The sequence below is a fragment of the Canis aureus genome, chromosome 16 (genome assembly GCF_053574225.1).
Source record: "Canis aureus isolate CA01 chromosome 16, VMU_Caureus_v.1.0, whole genome shotgun sequence".
Classification (NCBI taxonomy): Eukaryota; Metazoa; Chordata; class Mammalia; order Carnivora; family Canidae; genus Canis; species Canis aureus.
Window position 1 is genome coordinate 13093887 of NC_135626.1, and position 18069 is coordinate 13111955.

An 18069-nucleotide genomic window follows, 5' to 3' on the forward strand; every position below is an offset into this window, starting at 1 on the left:
ATCTCATTCTCATATCTTTTAAATTAAGGTCTGAATGTTTTATTGGCTTACATTTTTCCTTTTAGCCTCTTTCTTTCTCGGGATTCAGATGTCACCTTGAAAAACAAAGAAGGAGAGACGCCCCTGCAGTGTGCAAGCCTTAACTCCCAGGTGTGGGACGCACTGCAGATGAGTCGGGCGCTGCGAGACGCAGCTCCCGACAGGCCTGTCCCGATGGAGAAGACCGTGAGCAGGTGAGGAGACCACTCTGGGCCAAGGGCTGACGGACGGGGGTTGCAGAGTTGGAAACTAAGGCTTCCCTCCCAACTGAGGCCACAGTGCCTGGCCCCAGGCTCAGCGGCTGCCCTGTGGGGGTGTTGCTTATCACAGCAAAAGGTAATGTCCCCCCTTCCCGGTGGCAGAGACATTGCTCGAGGCTATGAGCGAATCCCCATCCCGTGTGTCAACGCTGTGGACAGCGAGCCGTGCCCCAGCAACTACAAATATGTTTCTCAGAACTGCGTGACATCCCCCATGAACATTGACAGGAACATCACCCATTTGCAGGTCAGCTGTGGTAGGGGGTGCTGGCCCCTGGGGCTTGGGTCCACAGGGGTTTCCCCCAGAAGACCCAGCCCTCACAGTGTGTGCCTTCCACTGATAAGTTGAAAGGCAGATAAAGATTCTTCCTGAAAATGGATCCCGATCCCGTGCTGGGTCCCTGGCCCCCAGAGCAGTGCTGATGCCCCCTGGTGAGTGGTGGTTTGGGGGCCACACAGGTGAGAGGAGCCTGTGCAGCACCAGCTGCTGAGCTCCTCTTGGAGTGATGGCAGACATACACCCGCAGGCAGGGCTGTGGCTCTCTTGGCCTTGCCTTTCCCACTGAGTGGCTTGGCCTCAGTTCTGGGCCTCAGGATTTCTGTTACCCAGCCCTGCTCTCGGCCCCATGTTGCTGACCACCCTGCCTCCCCCTTTCCCTTGGGCTCTTCATCCAGAGCCCCTTGTGCACGCTCTCCGTGTCTTAGTGGCTGGGTATGTCCCGCTGTGTGCCCTCTTCCTCGGGGACTGCACGCCTCTTGGTGTCCTTGAGAATGGAGATGTTAGAGCCTCTCACTTTTCTTCCCTGTGAGCCTGGCTTTCTGAAGGTGCATATCAAAGCTGACACACGTAGTAAGCGGAGCGCGTGCCCCCCCCCCCCCCACCTGATGTGCTATCTCCCTGCAGTACTGCGTGTGCATCGACGACTGCTCTTCCAGCAACTGCATGTGCGGCCAGCTCAGTATGCGGTGCTGGTATGACAAGGTGAGCTGCGGCCAGGGCGAGCTGGGGTGGTGAGTCTCCTGTGGCCCTGGACTGTGCCTGGCCAGCCTTGGGGAGGAGGGCTGCAGGTGAGCCAGTGCGGGAGGGCAGACCCATTGGGGGCAGGGTTGTGGGGCAAGGCTGACCGGCTCTTGTGGCCACCGGGGAGATGACTCTGAGCCCAGCATCCAAGGGAAGAAGCTCCAGTGCTGTTGGCATCGGGGGTTCAGAGGTCATCCGTGGTGCCAGGAACCAGGGTGACCTGGGGTGGGGACAAGAGAAGCCGCAGTCGATGTCTCCAGAGTCGCCTTGGGTAGAAAGGGCATGGCATGGGCCTGGGGGCATGTTTGCTGCCAAGTGAGAGGCTACAGCACTCACTCTGAGGGCATGTGCTCTACAAAGCACGGCCATGCTGAAGGTGGGCGAGAGCCAGCATCTCAAGCACAGTTCTCACTATTGACAGAAGTCTCGGACACCACGGAGCTTTGGACTTGGCCCCAAGGTCCAGGGTGTTGCCTGGTGGCTTTGCCGTATCTGGGCATAGGACAGGGAAGCAGGTGGCCGGGTCCCTGCAGAGCAAGGCCCAGAGCGCAGGATGGCAGCATGTGGCCAGTAAACCCGGGGGTGCTGACCCCGTGAAGGCAGTGGAGAGGCCCGTGGCAGAGGCCTTGGGAGACTGAGGGTTCCAGGGAGGAGGAGGGAGGCCAGGCAGGGCGACAAGACTGAATCTGTGTGCACGTCTGCTCTGGTGCTTCCTGTCCAGGCACGAACGCGCAACGTGACACTGCTGCCCCAGTGTGGAGTTTGACCGGAAACTGTCATTTTTGTATCAGTGTTTCAGTTTGTAAAACTGTGTTGGTGTCAGTTTATTTAGCATGAATGGCGAGCCATGCTCAGTCCTGACTGCACGTCTGTCCCCAGGATGGCCGGCTCCTGCCTGAGTTCAACATGGCTGAGCCGCCCTTAATCTTTGAGTGCAACCACGCCTGTTCCTGCTGGAGGAGCTGCCGGAACCGCGTCGTGCAGAATGGCCTCAGGTAAGCGCCAGCTCCCATGGACCCTGCCCAGGTGTGGGATTCTGGGCCCTTCAGTGCAGGGAGACGTCAGGGGTCTCTACTTTCAAGGTTTGAGAACAACTCCGGTTGCTTGACAAGTTCATTGTGTTTATGTGTATTTCACCAGACGGGGCGTTGTGTTTCCATGCATGTGCATGTTTGCAGTAGAGACATAGACACTGTCTTGTCTGAGCTCCTTGTCTCCTGGTGGAGTCACAACTGGTGTAAATAATATGAGGCCTGCTGAGCAGCCCAGTCATTGGTGAGGCCCGAGGATGGGGCCATCCAGGCCCAGGAGCCGGAGGCTAGGGAACAGGCTCTTCACTTCCGAGTGAACACATGCACGGCTACCCTAGGGCTGCTGTCACTCTGTTTTAAATCTCAAACCATTTCTGAAATATTCTATGTTGTCTGAGTATCTGTAACAGCAGCAGCACAGGAATGCTCAGGTATAAAACATTGCCAACCACATGGGCCCCTTGTTCTTAAGCAGTCAGGGCACATGGTCTGAGAGGTCTGGCCGGCACCCGACCGTGAACTTTTCCTCTCGGGCATGTGCTTGAGAATTAGAAGACCTCCTTGGCTGTGAGTTGTGATGGGAGATGCACACATGACGTCTGTCTAGCTTCACAGTATTTTGGAGTTTCTCAGTATCTGTGGTCGGAGAGTGCTTCTGACCAGCCCTCCTGTCCCGTCTGCCAGAGGACCCCTGGACGCACCAGCACCAGGGGACAGGTAGTCCGCATTGGCTCTGGGCCTGGGAGAGCTCCCTGCCTGCCCTGAGGGGACACACAGTGTCAGCCCTTCTGCCCTTCACTGCTGCCTGGGGGCATGGCCACACATGCCCCCATGTTACAGATGAAGGAACGGGCATAGGGAGGGCTGTGCGCTGGCAGTCGGGCCGAGTCCTGGGTGCGTCTCCCGCTCTGAGGGTGGTGTGCTGAGGGCTTCCTTACACACAGAGCTCCAAGGTGCTGTCCAGACAGGAAGGCAGCATCCCGCACCCTATGTGCTACTGTGGCTGACAGTGTCATCAGCACATGAGCATCAGGGAACTTGGCTGTGAATGGCCGACTGTCTTCTAGGGCGAGGCTACAGCTCTACCGGACACAGAACATGGGCTGGGGCGTGCGGTCCCTGCAGGACATCCCCCTGGGCACCTTCGTCTGCGAGTAAGTGCGTGCCTGGGTCACCCCAGGGCTGCCGCTGCTGCTGTCCCTGCCATTTCGGGCACAGCACAGCAGCGCGGGGTGAGAGGCTGCCAGGGCCCTGGCCATGCCTGGGACTTGTGGGTGCCCTTGGAAACCAGCCCATGTCGTCTCCACCCCTCACCTATCTCCCTGGTTTCCACCTGCACTTAGCCTCTCACTGAGTCTGGGGCTGTTATGGTGGTTGTGGTCAGTGGTTCCAGGACAGTGTCATTGTGGGTCCGGGTCAGAGGAGGAGTTCCTGTGTCATCATCTTCCGGGACCTGAAGTTAGATCCCACCCAGTCATGGGCATATTCTCTAAACATTTGTCCATAGCTCCAGGGGGTAGGCTGTGCCATGGCTGCCCTGGGCCCCATCCTGCAGTCAGGGGGGTCTTGCTGTCCTCACCTGCACCCTGCTGCCCACAGGTATGTCGGGGAGCTCATCTCTGACTCGGAAGCTGACGTTCGGGAAGAAGACTCTTACCTCTTTGATCTTGACAACAAGGTAATGCGTTTGGAGGGGTTGGGTGTAGAGAGCTGGCTGTGGCCGTGCGGCGTGGGAGCGGTAAGGAGGCTCGCCCACACCGGCCCAGCGTCCCTGACAGCCACACTGGCACACTTGTGCACGCAGGATTCGCAGGGCACCTGCACTTGGGCCGTGACCCGGGAGGTCCCTGAGCTCATGCACGAGGAGCCTGCCTGTGACCCCAGCTGTTCACCAGGGTTAGAGCTCGCAGCCATTAGGGGAGAGGCCGCGTGCGCATGGTGACAAGCAAACAAGAGCCAGCCTCACAATGGGCAAGGGATCTCAAGTGTGTCTCAGCTACCATCCTGGTTGTTGGGACAGCAGGCGGGCCCCGGGCTTTACCCCGAGACCCGGGTTTCCAGGGCATTTGGAGGCTGCTTCCTGCCCTGATGCCTGTGCTGCTCTTAGTTCCTGATTTGCCTGCTTGAGAACTTCCTGGCATGGTCGGCATGGAAGTAGGGACCCAAGCCCAGGCCTTTATGCCTGCCTGCCCCAGCCCTGCCCCCAAGCTCAGCTCTCAGAGCCACGTATGCAAGACAGGCCTTCTGAGAGGGGAACCCATGTGCCAGGTGGTCACGGGATGCAGGTGCTGGCAGCCTCCACCTGAGACCCTCCAGGGAGCCCCCCGCCCCCAGAACCCCCATCCTACACCTTGAGCTGTTGGCCTGTTTGGCTTGTGGCAGTCTTGACATGTTCTGGGGGAAATGTTCTTTGACATTTGTGTCTTGCAGATGGCTTCTCTCTGTGCCTTGTTGAGGTCTCGATGTCTTTTAATGAACAGAAGTTTTTATTTTTATTGTAGTCGAATTTATCCGCTCTTGCTACATGCTGTGGGTGTTTGTAATGCCTCAAGTGAAACCAGGCTTTTTACAGCCAGGACTATACAGAGGCACATGTGTGGCATCTCCAGAAATCAGGCCGACCTCACGTGGGTGTGTCGTCGTTGCATGCAGGGTCCAGCATTATTTTTCCCTGTGTTGACATCTGCATGACTCAGGACCGTTTGTGGAGGAGATGGTATTTTCCCCACCCCTGCGCAACATGCCTGGGCTCCCTTTATCCCGTCTGCCAACCATCCTACCTTCTGTCCTCTTATCTTGGGGTCTTGAGGGTGTCTTGCTCTTCTTGGTCTCTTAGTTTCTGTGTAAGTTGGAGAGTCAGCTGGATAAGTTGTACAAAACCCGTAGGATCTGATTAGGGCAACATTGAACCCATGACCTGGGGTCATTGGGGTTTCTGCCACCTGCTTTTCTAGGTGATGAGTACGGTGTATCCTCTGCTGGTTTGTCATCTTCAGTTGCCCCTACTGACACTCGGTGGTGCCCTGTGTGGGATCTTGTAAATGTTCTGTTGGATTTTTTTTTTTATCTGATAAGATTTTGGCCATTTTACTTTTTGGGTCAAATTTTATTGTAACTCTTTTATATTCAGTCAACTTTAAGCCTGTGATTTTAGTTTTGACAAATGTGTGTATGGTCTAATTCTCACTATGAGCAGGGTCTGGAGCACCCCGGCCCTATGGCACCCCCACCGTGGTTGGCCGTGGAACTGCCATCTGTCTTTCCTGCGGGGTTTTTCCCTGCGCAGAGCTCCCATACGTGCAGTCAGAGCATGTGCTTCTCTGTGTCTGGCTTTGTGATCCACCCGAGTGGTGGCAGGTCCCACGACCCACTGATGCCCATCACCACCAGGTGAGAGGCCGTTGGCAAAGATGGGGCTGGCCTCGCCCCCACCCGACTCCTGCTCCACCTGCTGCTCCCTTTGGCCTGTGTCCGTGGCTTGTGCATCCTGGTGTGTAAGGGGCCGCGAGCACAGCATAGCCCCCTGGGTCTGCCCAGCTCAGGGCTGTGTCCCATGGGCATGGCTGCACCTGTGCACCCTCTTGCTCCCTCCCCGTTTCCAGGGTCTGACCAGCTGGTACCGTGACACCTGCCCTCTCCCTGGCCCAGACTGTCCCCAGGCCCTGGTTCTGTTCAGAGCCCAGGGTTGCCCTCTCCTTGCTTTTCTAGAACCTTTTGTATCTGCCTCCTTTGCCTGAATCTGCCCCAGTTGACCAGGGCACCCCCGCATGCTCGGCATCTTGGAGGGACAAGGGTGGGCACGGGTGATTTATCAGAAAGACTTTAAAGAGCAAGCGGCACACACATGGTCAGGGACCGTGTTAGAGACCTGAGGAGCCTCGTGCACTGTGGAAGGAGGCTGTGTTCCCGCAGCTGTGAATTGATGCTGAGCAGCAGGCGGGTGTGAGGAGCTGGTTGCCCCAGAGGTGGGCAGCCTGCTGTTGGTCTGCATACCCGCGCCCCTGCCCTTTGGAGCCTTGAGGCAGGAGCTTAGGGAAAACCAGAAGAACAGTCTCACTGGGAGACGCTGGGCAGGAGGTGAGGGGTGCGCAGGCAGCATGGGGCAGAGGGCTCACGTTGCTGCCCATCCCCTGGCATGGGGGGTCTGCCACATGTCCTGCAGGCTTCAGGGGGATGGGGTCTCCCCTCAGAGGGTCCTGGACAGGCTGTGGCCTTTCTGTGGGGGCGTTGCCCCTGGCATGGGGCCTTCTTTCCCTGCGGATGCCTGGCCCTTCTGTGGGCCCCTTAGTTGTCCTACCCCTCACCCACGCCAGGTGCCCCCTCTGCTTCTGCTGCCCTGTGGTCGCTTAGTGAGGAAGAGAGAGTTGCTCCAAGATCCCTGTTTCTTGCCTTTGTGGACGGTTTCTTCTTCATATTGTGACAGCACTCACTGTACAGAAAAGTGGAGAAAGCCCTGTCCTCAGATCCCGTTGTCCATCTGTCATGCCGACAGTGTGACGTCTGTCACAGAACTGCTGTTTCCTCCTGAGGAGTCTGTGTGCACCTGCGGTGGTGAGACTGAGCCCAGTTTCCCCAGACTGCACCACTGGTTTGCCCTGGCTGTCCCTTCTCACAGTGGCAGCCACCCCCTCACGCGGTCCAGCCAGAACCCACACCTGTGTGCGAGCCGACCCGTCTCCCATGTTGTCTGCACACGGGATAAGAGCAGAGGTGTCCCAGAGGCCACGGGGTCTGCCTCCCCCAGCTCAGGAACAGGGGAGTCACGGCTGCCTGCCGTTGGGATTCCTGGCCCTCCTAGAGGCAGCCTGCCCTTCTTGTTTCCTACAGATTTTTCTGTTGGGAGGAAAAAGCTTCCCCGCCCAGACCTGGGCTTGCAAGTGACCCTCAGGGTCAGGCGGGTGAACATGTGCTCCTGCCATTCTGTCACCATTTTGGGGGCAGCAGAGCCAATGATGGTGCAGGGTTGGGACCTAGTTTCCCTTCTCCTCACATGTTGTTGTGGCTCCTGGGTGCTCTGACCCGTTGTCACCAGAACCGTGGCCCGTGGAGCCTGCTCACGCGCTGCCTTGCCTCCTGTAGCATCCCTGTGTCCAGCTCCCCTCGTGTGGCCTCAGATTTGTCTAAGCTGCCCCGGGGCCTGGCCATGGAGGTAACGCTTCGTCACCACGTCAGGACACCAGGGTGTTCGCTGTCTGCAGGGTGCCATCGACCCTGCATGGACTCCTCAAGGGCAGAGCTCTGGAATAAAGGAATCACTAGGCATGTGCTCGTGCCCTTGTTCCTGCAGGAGTTTGCCCAGGCCCTGGCCATCGGCATCCTGCCTTTCAGCAATGTCAGATGGTTCAGTGGAGCGCCAATGACATGCCAGCCACAGGCACAGTCCCGCAAGAGTGTGCAGCCAAGTGCGCCAAGCACCCGCTTGCAGCACGTGGTGCCATTTCTCTGGGTGGGTGAGTGAGCAGTTGGATTCACAGGTGTATTTATTTATCTTAGGGTTGGGGCACCCGGTGGGCTCAGTTGGAGTGTGAGGCTCTGGATTTTGGGCTTATGAGTTTGAGCCTCATGTTGTGGCAGAAAGTACTTTTACAATAAATAAGTTCTAGAATCTTGCAACTTATTTAGTTACATAAAGTATTTACTAATTTTGGAAGTGGAGACTACACGAAGGTATCCTGTTCAGGAAGGCCTGTCTGTTCTGTTTCCGTTCATTGCCCCCAGGGAACTTTAGAAATACAGGGAAAGCATCCACGTGTGTTCCTGTTTCCTTGCCTTTGTTAGAGGAAAGGTGGAACCCTCTCCCCTCCTGTTTCTGAGGCACGTCTGGAGCTCCGGGGTCATATGCTCGGGTACATGCACATCACCCTTGTGGTTTGGGGAATGTTGAGGTTGAGTCTGGCCCTCCCTGCAGCTACAGCGGCATCTGCGCTTGGGGGCCGTCTGGTGACTTGCACAGCCTAGGAGGGAGGGACGTGCACTGAGGATTTCCAGTGACCCTTCTTTCCTGCTGTGTCACCCATGGAGAGACAGGCTCTGCTGGACGTCACTGAGGACTGTGTGATCAAGAGCTCTGCTGTCCCCATCTGGTCGCACAGCGTCCAGGTCGCCTCGGGCTGGGCTCCATTGGTTTTCTGTTCTCTTTAGAATGTGTCCATTTTTTCGGTTCTTGGTCCACATTTATGTATTGGTAACTGCCATGGGCTGCTCTGAGGCATGTCGTGTAGCTTGATTGTGGCAGGGCTGGGGTGTGGCTCCTGTGCATCTGTCCCCTGTGTCCCCCGGCATATATCTTGGCTCTGGTGGGGACTTGTGCACATGGAGCCTGAGCCCCGCTGTGCCCGCCAGTCATGGTTCCAGCCGCTTGCTCCCGACTCTATGTGAGGGTCCTCCCCTTGGACCCCACTCAACCAATGCAGGTCAGAGTTTGTCAGGCTGTTTGCAGGAGGGGAGGTGCTTTCCACAGGGTGGGGCTCCCTGCACGTGAGTCCAGGACACCTATGGGCAGAGGCCAAATTCTGAGCCATGGGAGTGACTTTGGGGTCTGCCCGGAGGTGGGACTGCTGGGCCAGGGGCACATATGCCTTTGGTTTGGTGGGAGAATCGTCTGAGTCCAGCTTTGCCCCCCCAGGCTGCTGTGTGCAGGGCAGATACACGAAAGGTCCCCTTGTCATTGTGTCTGGTTTTCCATCCCAGACGTCATGCTCGGTTCCTGTGACCATGTGAGGTCCCTGCTCATCGGCTCCTCATCGTGAGGGGCAGATGTGGTGTGACCGGGCTCTCTGCTCAGGGCCCCAGGGGCAAAGCAGTGCACAGGGGAGACATGCCTGCTTCTGCTGAGGGTTGTAGGACACATCTCCTCATGGCCATGCACAGCCCTGGCCCATGGTCCCTCGACCTTGCACCCTCAGCTCCGGGTCTCTGCTTCCTACAGGGTGAGACCAGGCCCCAGCCAAGTTCCTTTCTCACCTCTCTGCTACATCGCATACATCACCCCGGCAGGGTCCTGGGGCCACCTATGCCCCCACTCCTCCCTGTGGCCGTATCCCTGTGTTGTGCTCATAACCACTGCCCAGGAGCCTCCTGGCAGCCCTCAGCCTCAGCGCTGCCTCCCTCCTCCTTCCCACCTGCCCAGCTGCTCCTTGGGATCTGGCCCTGCTCTGTCCCTAGGTCCCTGGGATCTGCCCCCACACTCCCATACCTGGCAGCAGCCGAGCATCACATGGTGCACACCTGGCTGGTGCAGCAGGAGAGTGTGAGTGGGTGGCCTCCCCCAGCACGGAGGCCTGCTGTGCCCCTGCCTTGGGGGCGAGTTCCTGCCTGCCGTCCACAGACTCCTGTGTGAGCCCCTGCTCTCCTTCCCGCCTGCTAGGATGGCGAGGTGTACTGCATCGATGCTCGGTTCTACGGGAACGTCAGCCGCTTCATCAACCACCACTGCGAGCCCAACCTGGTGCCTGTGCGCGTGTTCATGTCCCACCAGGACCTGCGGTTTCCCAGGATTGCCTTCTTCAGCACCCGCCTGATAGAGGCTGGGGAACAGCTGGGGTAGGTGCCACGGTCCCTGGGGCGGCTGGGCTTGGAGACTTCCTGGGTGCTGCACGCATGCTGCTCAGCACGGGCTTCTCCTCAGCGGTTCTCTGCTCCACCCCATGAGCAGGGACTGACGGCTGCTCAGGCCGGGCCCACCCTGCTCCCCGGGGTGTGCGGCCCAGACACCGCCCTGAGCTCTGCTCTCTCCCAGGTTCGACTATGGGGAACGCTTCTGGGACATTAAGGGCAAGCTGTTCAGCTGCCGGTGCGGCTCCCCCAAGTGCCGACACTCCAGCACGGCCCTAGCGCAGCGGCAGGCCAGCGCCTCCCAGGATGGCCAGGAGAACGGCCTGCCTGACACCAGCTCCTCCACCGCGGACCCTCTATGAGCAACAGCCAGCGTGGGGCACCAAGCGGCGGTGCTGTTCACACTGCAGTTGGAGAGGAAGGAGATGTGCACACGACGCCTAAGGGTCCTGGCCTGGGGCTGCAGGGACATGGGCCGCAGCTTCGAGGTCCCGGCGTGGTGGCCCGCGGGCTGGGGGCGGGCGCTCTGGAACACTCTGGGATTCTGCGCTGGCGTGACCTTGTGAGTTTCTGATGATGGTTTTGTCGTTTCCACGTTTCTCATTTCCCCTCTGCTCCCCTGGTTCCCGTTCCACTGTGGGGCTTGTTGGCAAAGTCCTGTGGGCCCAGGCTCCCCACGTGGTGCCCGCCGAAGACACCGTCACCTGCAAGCTGCTCCATTGCACCTGCCTGCCTGGGGCCTGCGTCGGCAGGTGCCAGCTTCTGGGCGCTGTGCAGACGCCATCCCCACCTCGACCTAGGAGAGGTCAGGGCCGAGCCATCACTAACTTTGGAGAAAATGTGGGTTTGCTTTTTAAAGAAGTCCTATATCTAGTCCTATATATCAGACCTCTAATGCATTTCTTTCCGAGGAAGCGGTTTGTTGGGTGCAGGAGGGCTGAGGCCCACGGAGGACCCCGCACCAGCCCCGCCAGCTCAGCGATGCTGGCGCCTTCTTGTTGATTTTTAAACCACATGCTATGATGATGAATAAACTGATTTATTTTCTACCATTATTGAACATTAGGACAAATAAAAAACACAAAACACAGACAACGGTGCTGATTCTGGTGTGGTTTCTACTCACCATGTGAAAATAAACTATCAACTGTATAAAGAGAACAAAGTGATTTTAGAATAAAATGCAGGAAAAAACTTTTTTTAAAATGTTAGTCTTGTCGTGGAATAAATTCGCCATCACCTTTTGTGTGACGGCCCGCCAGGTCATATACTTTTTTTTGGCATATACTTTTTTAAATACTGTAACTAGTGCAGTAGCAGTGGGGTTTTTGTGCGGCTCTTCTAAAACATTCATGATGCAGTCATGTTTATTTTTTTCTGTTAAAATGTTTTTGACAGTTTTAAGAGCAGTCTTTTGGCTCAGACCATTTCTTGTTCTGTTTTCAATGAAATCAATAAAAAAAAAAAGTACTTTAAATGAGGTTTTTATTACGGTATCATGTTTGAACTGGTTTCTGCAAAGCCCCTGTGCTGCCTGTGGGGCACTCACAGCCCCCCAGCCCTTGGCCAGTGGACCACAGCTTCCTTTCCACCACAGACTTGCCTGTGAAGAGAATGCCACCTACACCTACCCCAAGGCAGATGAGAGGAGGGTCTGCATGTGTCGCTTTGTGTGTGTGCGTGCATGTTGTATGAGTGTTGCACACGTGTGTGTGTGTGCACGTGCATGTCTGTACCCCCAACACTAGGCTCCAAGGCGCAGCACCAGGTAAGTCCCCACAGTCCTGAATCAGATCTGCTTTTGAACATGATGAGGCTGGTAAGCCTGCTGGCAGGCTGTGGCCTCTGCCCCTCAGCGGGCATCTGCTAGTCCTGAGCCCCCCGCCTCTGTTTCTGTGCAGGGCTGGCCTCCCCACTGGGGCGCCTGTAAACACAACAGGAAATAGCCGGGTGCTCGGATGTTTTACACACAAGATGTCTTTAGAAGACATTTATCTGAAATGGTAACTGTACTGTGTGAATAGCTCAGGCGGGAGGCCTTCCCTCCAGGCCTTTGGTTGAGCTGTTGCGTGGTGTTGCCCCAGGAGGGTGACTGCAGGCCTGGGGGTGCATGGGCACTTGGGACCCCAGGGAGCGGAGGCAGGCTCATCTACAGCAGGGTGACGTCCTTTCTTCCCCAGGCTTGTCATCTTGGTTCTCTGAGTAGTGCCCTTGAGTGGGGGCTGTGCTGGGGCTGTGGGCAGGGGTGGGGCTGGGGGTAGGGGTCCTCAAGGACCTGGGATGTCAGGCCATGTGGACCCACCAGCCCTGTGTGGCCCTCCCCCAGCGACACCCCCACCTGGGTTCCTGAGCTCATTACCTTGGGCCCGGGGGGCGATGTAGGAGTGCAAACCACTGTTTGTTGGACCAGGACCCAGTCTAGCCTAAAACCCTGGGTGTGTTACGGAGGCCGTGGGGTGGGGACCCCCCAGCAGCATGGCAGCAAGTCATGAGCATCTCAGATGAGCCCCCACAGGATGTGGCTTTGAGGAGCTTGATGTCTGTGCTGGGGGCTGTTGTGTCTCACCTGGTCTCTCAGGACTACGTGCTCTGTGGTGGCCACCTCAGACCAGGAACAGCCCTATGGCTGGGCTTGGGGATCTTGTGGGGCCTCGCAGGGCAGCAGCAGGTGAGCAGGGTCGCCCGGCTGTACCTCTCCTCGCCAAAAATGAAACAGTACGTAGGAACTGGAGAGACGGGGAAGCCTATGGACGCACCCCTTCTCGGCTGCCGCCCCCCACCCCCATGTGTGGACGGACGTTTGTCCTGCTGGCCATTGACCCTTTCTGACATGCAAGTGCAGGTTTCCAGCCTCCACTAGTGACAGTGGTGCTGGGAGGCAGCCTGCTGTGTGCCGTCCTCCTCGAGCATTGTTCTTTTAGCCAATGGGTTGAGAGAGACTTCCTGTGGTGCACGTTCTGGAATTGACCCCTGGAGGGTCACTCGTCACACGTATGCCAGCCTGTGCACCAGCTGGGCATGTTTCCCTCACACGCATACCTGTCATGCTTCCTGCTTTTTCCAATCACAACAAAATGAGACTGAAGTGAGGCCTCCATGTGCCACATTTTTAAAAAAATCATTCATTCATTCATTCATTCACTTTTAATTGGTTTTTGTATGTGTGTTACTTTTTACACTTGTGGATGAGCCTAAGGATCTCCACATGTATTGCAGGGTGGCCTTTCCTCTCATGTGAGTTTGTGCAGAATTTCACTGCGGTGTTCGTGTTTCCCTTATTGATCGTGTGGGCTTCTTACATATCGTATCGTACTTTGGTACCACGCTAAATTTAAGTCTTTTTTATGTGGTAAAATCTGACTGTGACTTTTGATTACGTGCTATATTTATTTATTTATTTTTTATTTTTTAATTTTTATTTATTTATGATAGTCACACAAAGAGAGAGAGAGAGGCAGAGACACAGGCAGAAGGAGAAGCAGGCTCCATGCACCGGGAGCCCGACGTGGGATTCGATCCCGGGTCTCCAGGATCGCGCCCTGGGCCAAAGGTAGGCGCTAAACTGCTGCGCCACCCAGGGATCCCTACGTGCTATATTTAGAAAAACTTTCTCTACCTGCAAATCGTAAAAATATTCTCCAGCACTTCTAGTATTTTATTTTTCAGTAGAGCTCTCGAATCTAGATGGGATCTATTAGCTGTAGGGTATGAAATAACTATACATTTAATATTTTAAAAGTCAGAGTGAAGTTTACAAACGCTGAACCCAGATACAACTCAGAAGTTTTGACAGATGCCTTTGCCCATGTCCCTTCCCAGAGGACAGGACATTCCCATCACCTGGTTCCCATCGCCAAGAGGCGTCTCCTGTTCAGGTTCCTTCCACCATAGATTAGTTGTTCCTTTTGTGGAACTTGATATAAGCAGAGCCCGCTGTAGGGGTCTCTTCTGTAGCTTCTTTTGCTTGTTTTTTTTTTTTTTTTCTTTTTTTCTTCTTCTTCTTTTTTTTTTTTCCTGGCTCGTGTCAGTTTACTGTGGAAGAGAATCCCTAGTGAGGATATGCAGTTTTGTTGACTCATCCCCCATGGCATGTGCATTTACGCCTCAAGTCTGAAGCTGTTGCCACTATAGTCTGCACGCGGTTCTGTCCGTCTGGGGAGAATCCCCGGGTTTCTGCATCGCGTGGTCAGCACATGCTTTGCCGTGGCTGTGCCATCCCGCTCACCGGTCACTGGTGATGGAGCTCTGCCTGTGTCCTTGCTAAGATGGTTTCCTGTCTCTGATTCCGCCCACCGGTGAGCACATGGTGGTATCATGGGTTTCGCCTGCATTCCCGAGGACTGGTGAGGAGCTTCCAGACCCTTGCTGTCTGCTCCTGGATCTTCATTTGCAACATGTTTGGCCTTTTGCACATTTTTAATGGATTCTCTTTCCACTGCTGAGCATAGGAGTCCTTTGTGCCTTCTGGATACAAGTCCTTGTCAGACGCAAGTATTTACATGTTTTCTCTCCCTCTGTTACTTTGTGTTCATTTTCTTAAGAGCAGAAGTTTACAATTTTGGGCAACCCCAGTGTTTCTTTTCTTTGGGGGACAGATATTTTTCTCTGTTCTGCTCCAAGGTTGGGAAGATCATCTGCCATTTTCTTCTAAAGCATTATAGTTTTAGATCTCATATTTTGGTGTGTGACCATCTTAAATAACACTTAAAAAAAGAAGGAGGTTGAGATCAAGTATGTTCCTCTCCGGTGTGGGCATCCAGTTGTTCCGTACTTACTTGATTTTAAAAAATATTTAGATTCTCCCATCGAGTGGCATTGGCTCCTTTGTAGAATTTTTTTTTTTTTTAAGATTTATTTATTTATTCATGAGAGGCACAGAGAGAGAGGCAGAGACACAGGCAGAGGGAGAAGCAGGCTTCATGCAGGGAGCCCGACAGGGCCTCGATCCCAAGACCCCAGGATCACTCTCTGAGCCAAAGGCAGACGCTCAACCACTGAGCCCCCCAGGCGTCACTCCTTTGTAGAATGTTAATTGACATGCACGTGGGCTCCATTTATGAGCTGTTCTGTTCCATTGATTATTGGCCTATCTTCCTGTTTTTATTACTGTAGCTTCATTTTAAGTATCAACATCATGTGGTATAAGTACCCCAAACTGTCCTTATTCTTAAGATGATTCTTTGACGACTGGCTGTTGTAGGACCTTTGTATTTTTTTAAATAAATTTATTTTTTATTGGTGTTCAATTTGTCAACATATAGAATAACACCCAGTGCTCATCCCGTCAAGTGCCCACTTCAGTGCCCGTCAGGACCTTTGTATTTTTTTCAAGACTTGTTAATGTATTCAGTTGAGAGACACATTGAGAGTGAGTGAGAGCACGAGCTAGGGACAGAGGCAGAGGGAGAGGGTAATGTGGTCTCCACACTGAGAAGGGAGCCCAATGTGGGCTCGATCTCAGGACCCCGAGACTACAACGTGAGCTGAAGGCAGACGCTTCACTGACGGAGCCCTCCAGGCGCCTTGGCCCTTTGTATTTTTATGTAAGTTTTAGGAAGAGCATATAAATATTTAACAGCAACAACACCAAAGAGCTGGTGGCCCTTTTTCAGCTTTCAGAATTAGCTTTCTTGAGATATAATTCATCTGTCACAAAAAGCACTCGTTCTAAGGGTTCCGTGAATTCTGACAACTGTAAGTCCTCCTGTCACCACCATCAACAAACACCACATTGAAGACGTGAGGAACGTCTTTGTTGCCCCCAAAACTCCCCAGTGCCTCTTGGCATCAGCCCCACCCTGCCCCAGGGGAGCCAGCCTGCCCTTGTCAGTACAGATGAACAGTTCCCAGGCTAGAATCTTCTGTAATTGGGACTGTCCAGCATATATTGTGTCCTCTCACAATTTTAAAATAGACGTGAAGCCAAAGAAGCCAGGAGAGCTGCTGTCCGGGACGAAGGGCAGATCCTCCACGAGCCCTGTGAGGGCAGCCAGCTCGACACTACATCATCCCTACAGGGCCGTTGTCTCTTGTGACTGACGCCAGGATGGCGCCGCTCTGCCCCTGGAGCCCTGAGTGGTGTTGGCTGTCATGCAGCCCCACTCGCCCCTGCATGTGGGTCTGGCTCAGCATCCCGTGGCGTTGAGTCGTCCTGTGCCTCCAATCTTCATTCTGGAATAGTCTGCCTCCTCGGTTTGCACTTCTGGAGACCACAGGTCAGGTTGCTCGTAGGACAGCCTCTGGGTTGGTCTATGCCCTCTGGGTTGGATGGAGGGTTGTGCATCCTGAGCAGGAGCATCACTGACATGCTGCTGTACTCCCGGGGTGTCCCGCTAGGTGGCCCAGGGGTCGCACTTGACAAGGCAGCCCTCAGCCACGGTGTCTGCACCTCCCCGAGGGCAGGGCCCGTTGGAATCGCCCGCATCCTGCTCGAGGGCACTTGGAGACCATGTGACAGCTCCATACTGCGTCACGACCTCACCTCACATGTTGGCAGACAGACTCAGTCTCCGGTTCAGTGGGTTGTGATGTTGTTGGTATTTGCGTGGGCACTGAAAGTGTTGGAGGTGTGACACATTGGGCAGCTCCTGTTCCCTTTGACATGCCCTGTGCTTGATGAGCCCTACTTTGTGGCACAACAAAGTATCCCGGGCTCCTCTGTGCTTTTTCTCCAACCTGCCGGCGGGCCGTTTTCTGAAATTTAGATTTACCAGTTTGCTACTTGTTTTATCTTGATCTCATCTGTTCTTTGTTCCTCTGTTTCTGCTTCTTTGGTGGTAAGGATATCTTCGTGACCCATTCAGCTCGTCCGTTGGCTTCCTGGCTCCACCACTTTTCTCATCATTTCACACTTGCTCCAGGCTGTACAGTGTGAATATGTACCTTCCGTTTGGCCACAGCCCACCTTCCTATAATACCATATGGTCCCCTGTTGTACACGTGAGGTCTGAGGTAAGAACTATACGGTGCTCTCCAGACCTTCACCGCATTCTCATGTCTTTCTCCATACAGTTTATACCTAAAGATGTTATTGTTATTTTTGCTTTAATTATCCATTTATTATTATTTTAATTTGTAGTCTGTCTACTCATTTCTTCACTGGGTTCTTTTTCTTTCTTGTAACAGTTTTATTTTTTTATTTTTTTAAAAGATTTTATTTATTTATTCATGAGAGACACACAGAGAGAGGCAGAGACACAGGCAGAGGGAGAAGCAGGCTCCATGCAGGGAGCCCGATGTGGGACTCAGTCCCGGGACTCCAGGATCACACCCTGAGCCAAAGGCAGATGCTCAACTGTTGAGTCCCCCAGGTGTCCTGCATGTTTCTCACTTTAAATCAGAAGCTAGAAATGATTCCGCCAAGTGCAGAAGGCCTGTCAAAACAGGCCGAGAGCCAGACCTCTTGCACCAAACATTGGCGACACTGTGAATGGCATTACAGGTACTGCCCCAGGGAATACACAAATGGTAAGAAAGTGGAACAGTCTTACTGCTGACATGGAGGAAGCATTAGTCGTCTGGATGGAAGCTCCACCGGCCTCAGCCTCCCCCAACAGGGCTCTGACTCTTTAATTTTGTGCAGGTGAGGAGCTGTAGAGCCTGCAGCCAGCTGAGGCTGATGCATGACGTTCAGGGAAAGACCCATCTCTATGATGTAAGGGCCAGGTGGAAGCATCAGGTCACCCATGTGACCGAGATCTTCATGAAGGCAGCAACACTAAACATCAGATTTTCAGTGCAGACAGCAGCTCTGTGTTGCCAGGCGAGGCTGTCCCGGACCGTCACAGCGAGAGAGAAGTCTGTGCCAGCCTCAGAGCTCGGGGGGCAGGCTGGGTCTCTTGGTAGTGGCTCAAGTACCTGGTGCCTCGAAGTTGAGGCCCGTGCTCATTGACCTTTCTGGAAATCCAGGGCCCTTGAGCACCGTGCTCCATGTCCCCAGCCTGTGCTCTGAGTGGGACAAGGCCCAGGTGACTGCACATCAGCTCACAACATGGTTTGCTGAATATTCTAATCCCACTGTAGAGACCTAGCACTCAGGATACAGGGTTCCCTCTGCTGTATCTGGCCACTGAGAGCTCTGATGGAGACGCACAAGGAGACTGACACTGTGTTCATGCCACTGACATGACATCCGTTCTGCAGCTCACGTATCAAGAAGTGTTTT

At 54.6% G+C, this 18069-nt stretch overlaps 1 protein-coding gene across 5 annotated transcripts in view; it reads left to right on the forward strand.

Annotated features, from left to right (window-relative positions):
* EHMT1 (euchromatic histone lysine methyltransferase 1) overlaps positions 1–11000 on the forward strand; it is a 144681-nt gene extending 133681 nt beyond the window's left edge. For all 5 annotated transcript variants that reach the window (XM_077851623.1, XM_077851622.1, XM_077851624.1 and 2 more), the window contains 8 exons: positions 66–233; positions 402–546; positions 1204–1281; positions 2200–2315; positions 3419–3505; positions 3951–4029; positions 9718–9893; positions 10090–11000. In XM_077851623.1, the coding sequence (XP_077707749.1) occupies positions 66–233; positions 402–546; positions 1204–1281; positions 2200–2315; positions 3419–3505; positions 3951–4029; positions 9718–9893; positions 10090–10267 (1027 nt within the window). In that variant the 3' untranslated portion in view covers positions 10268–11000. The remainder of the gene's footprint in view (positions 1–65; positions 234–401; positions 547–1203; positions 1282–2199; positions 2316–3418; positions 3506–3950; positions 4030–9717; positions 9894–10089) is intronic.
* The last annotated feature ends 7069 nt before the right edge of the window (positions 11001–18069 follow it).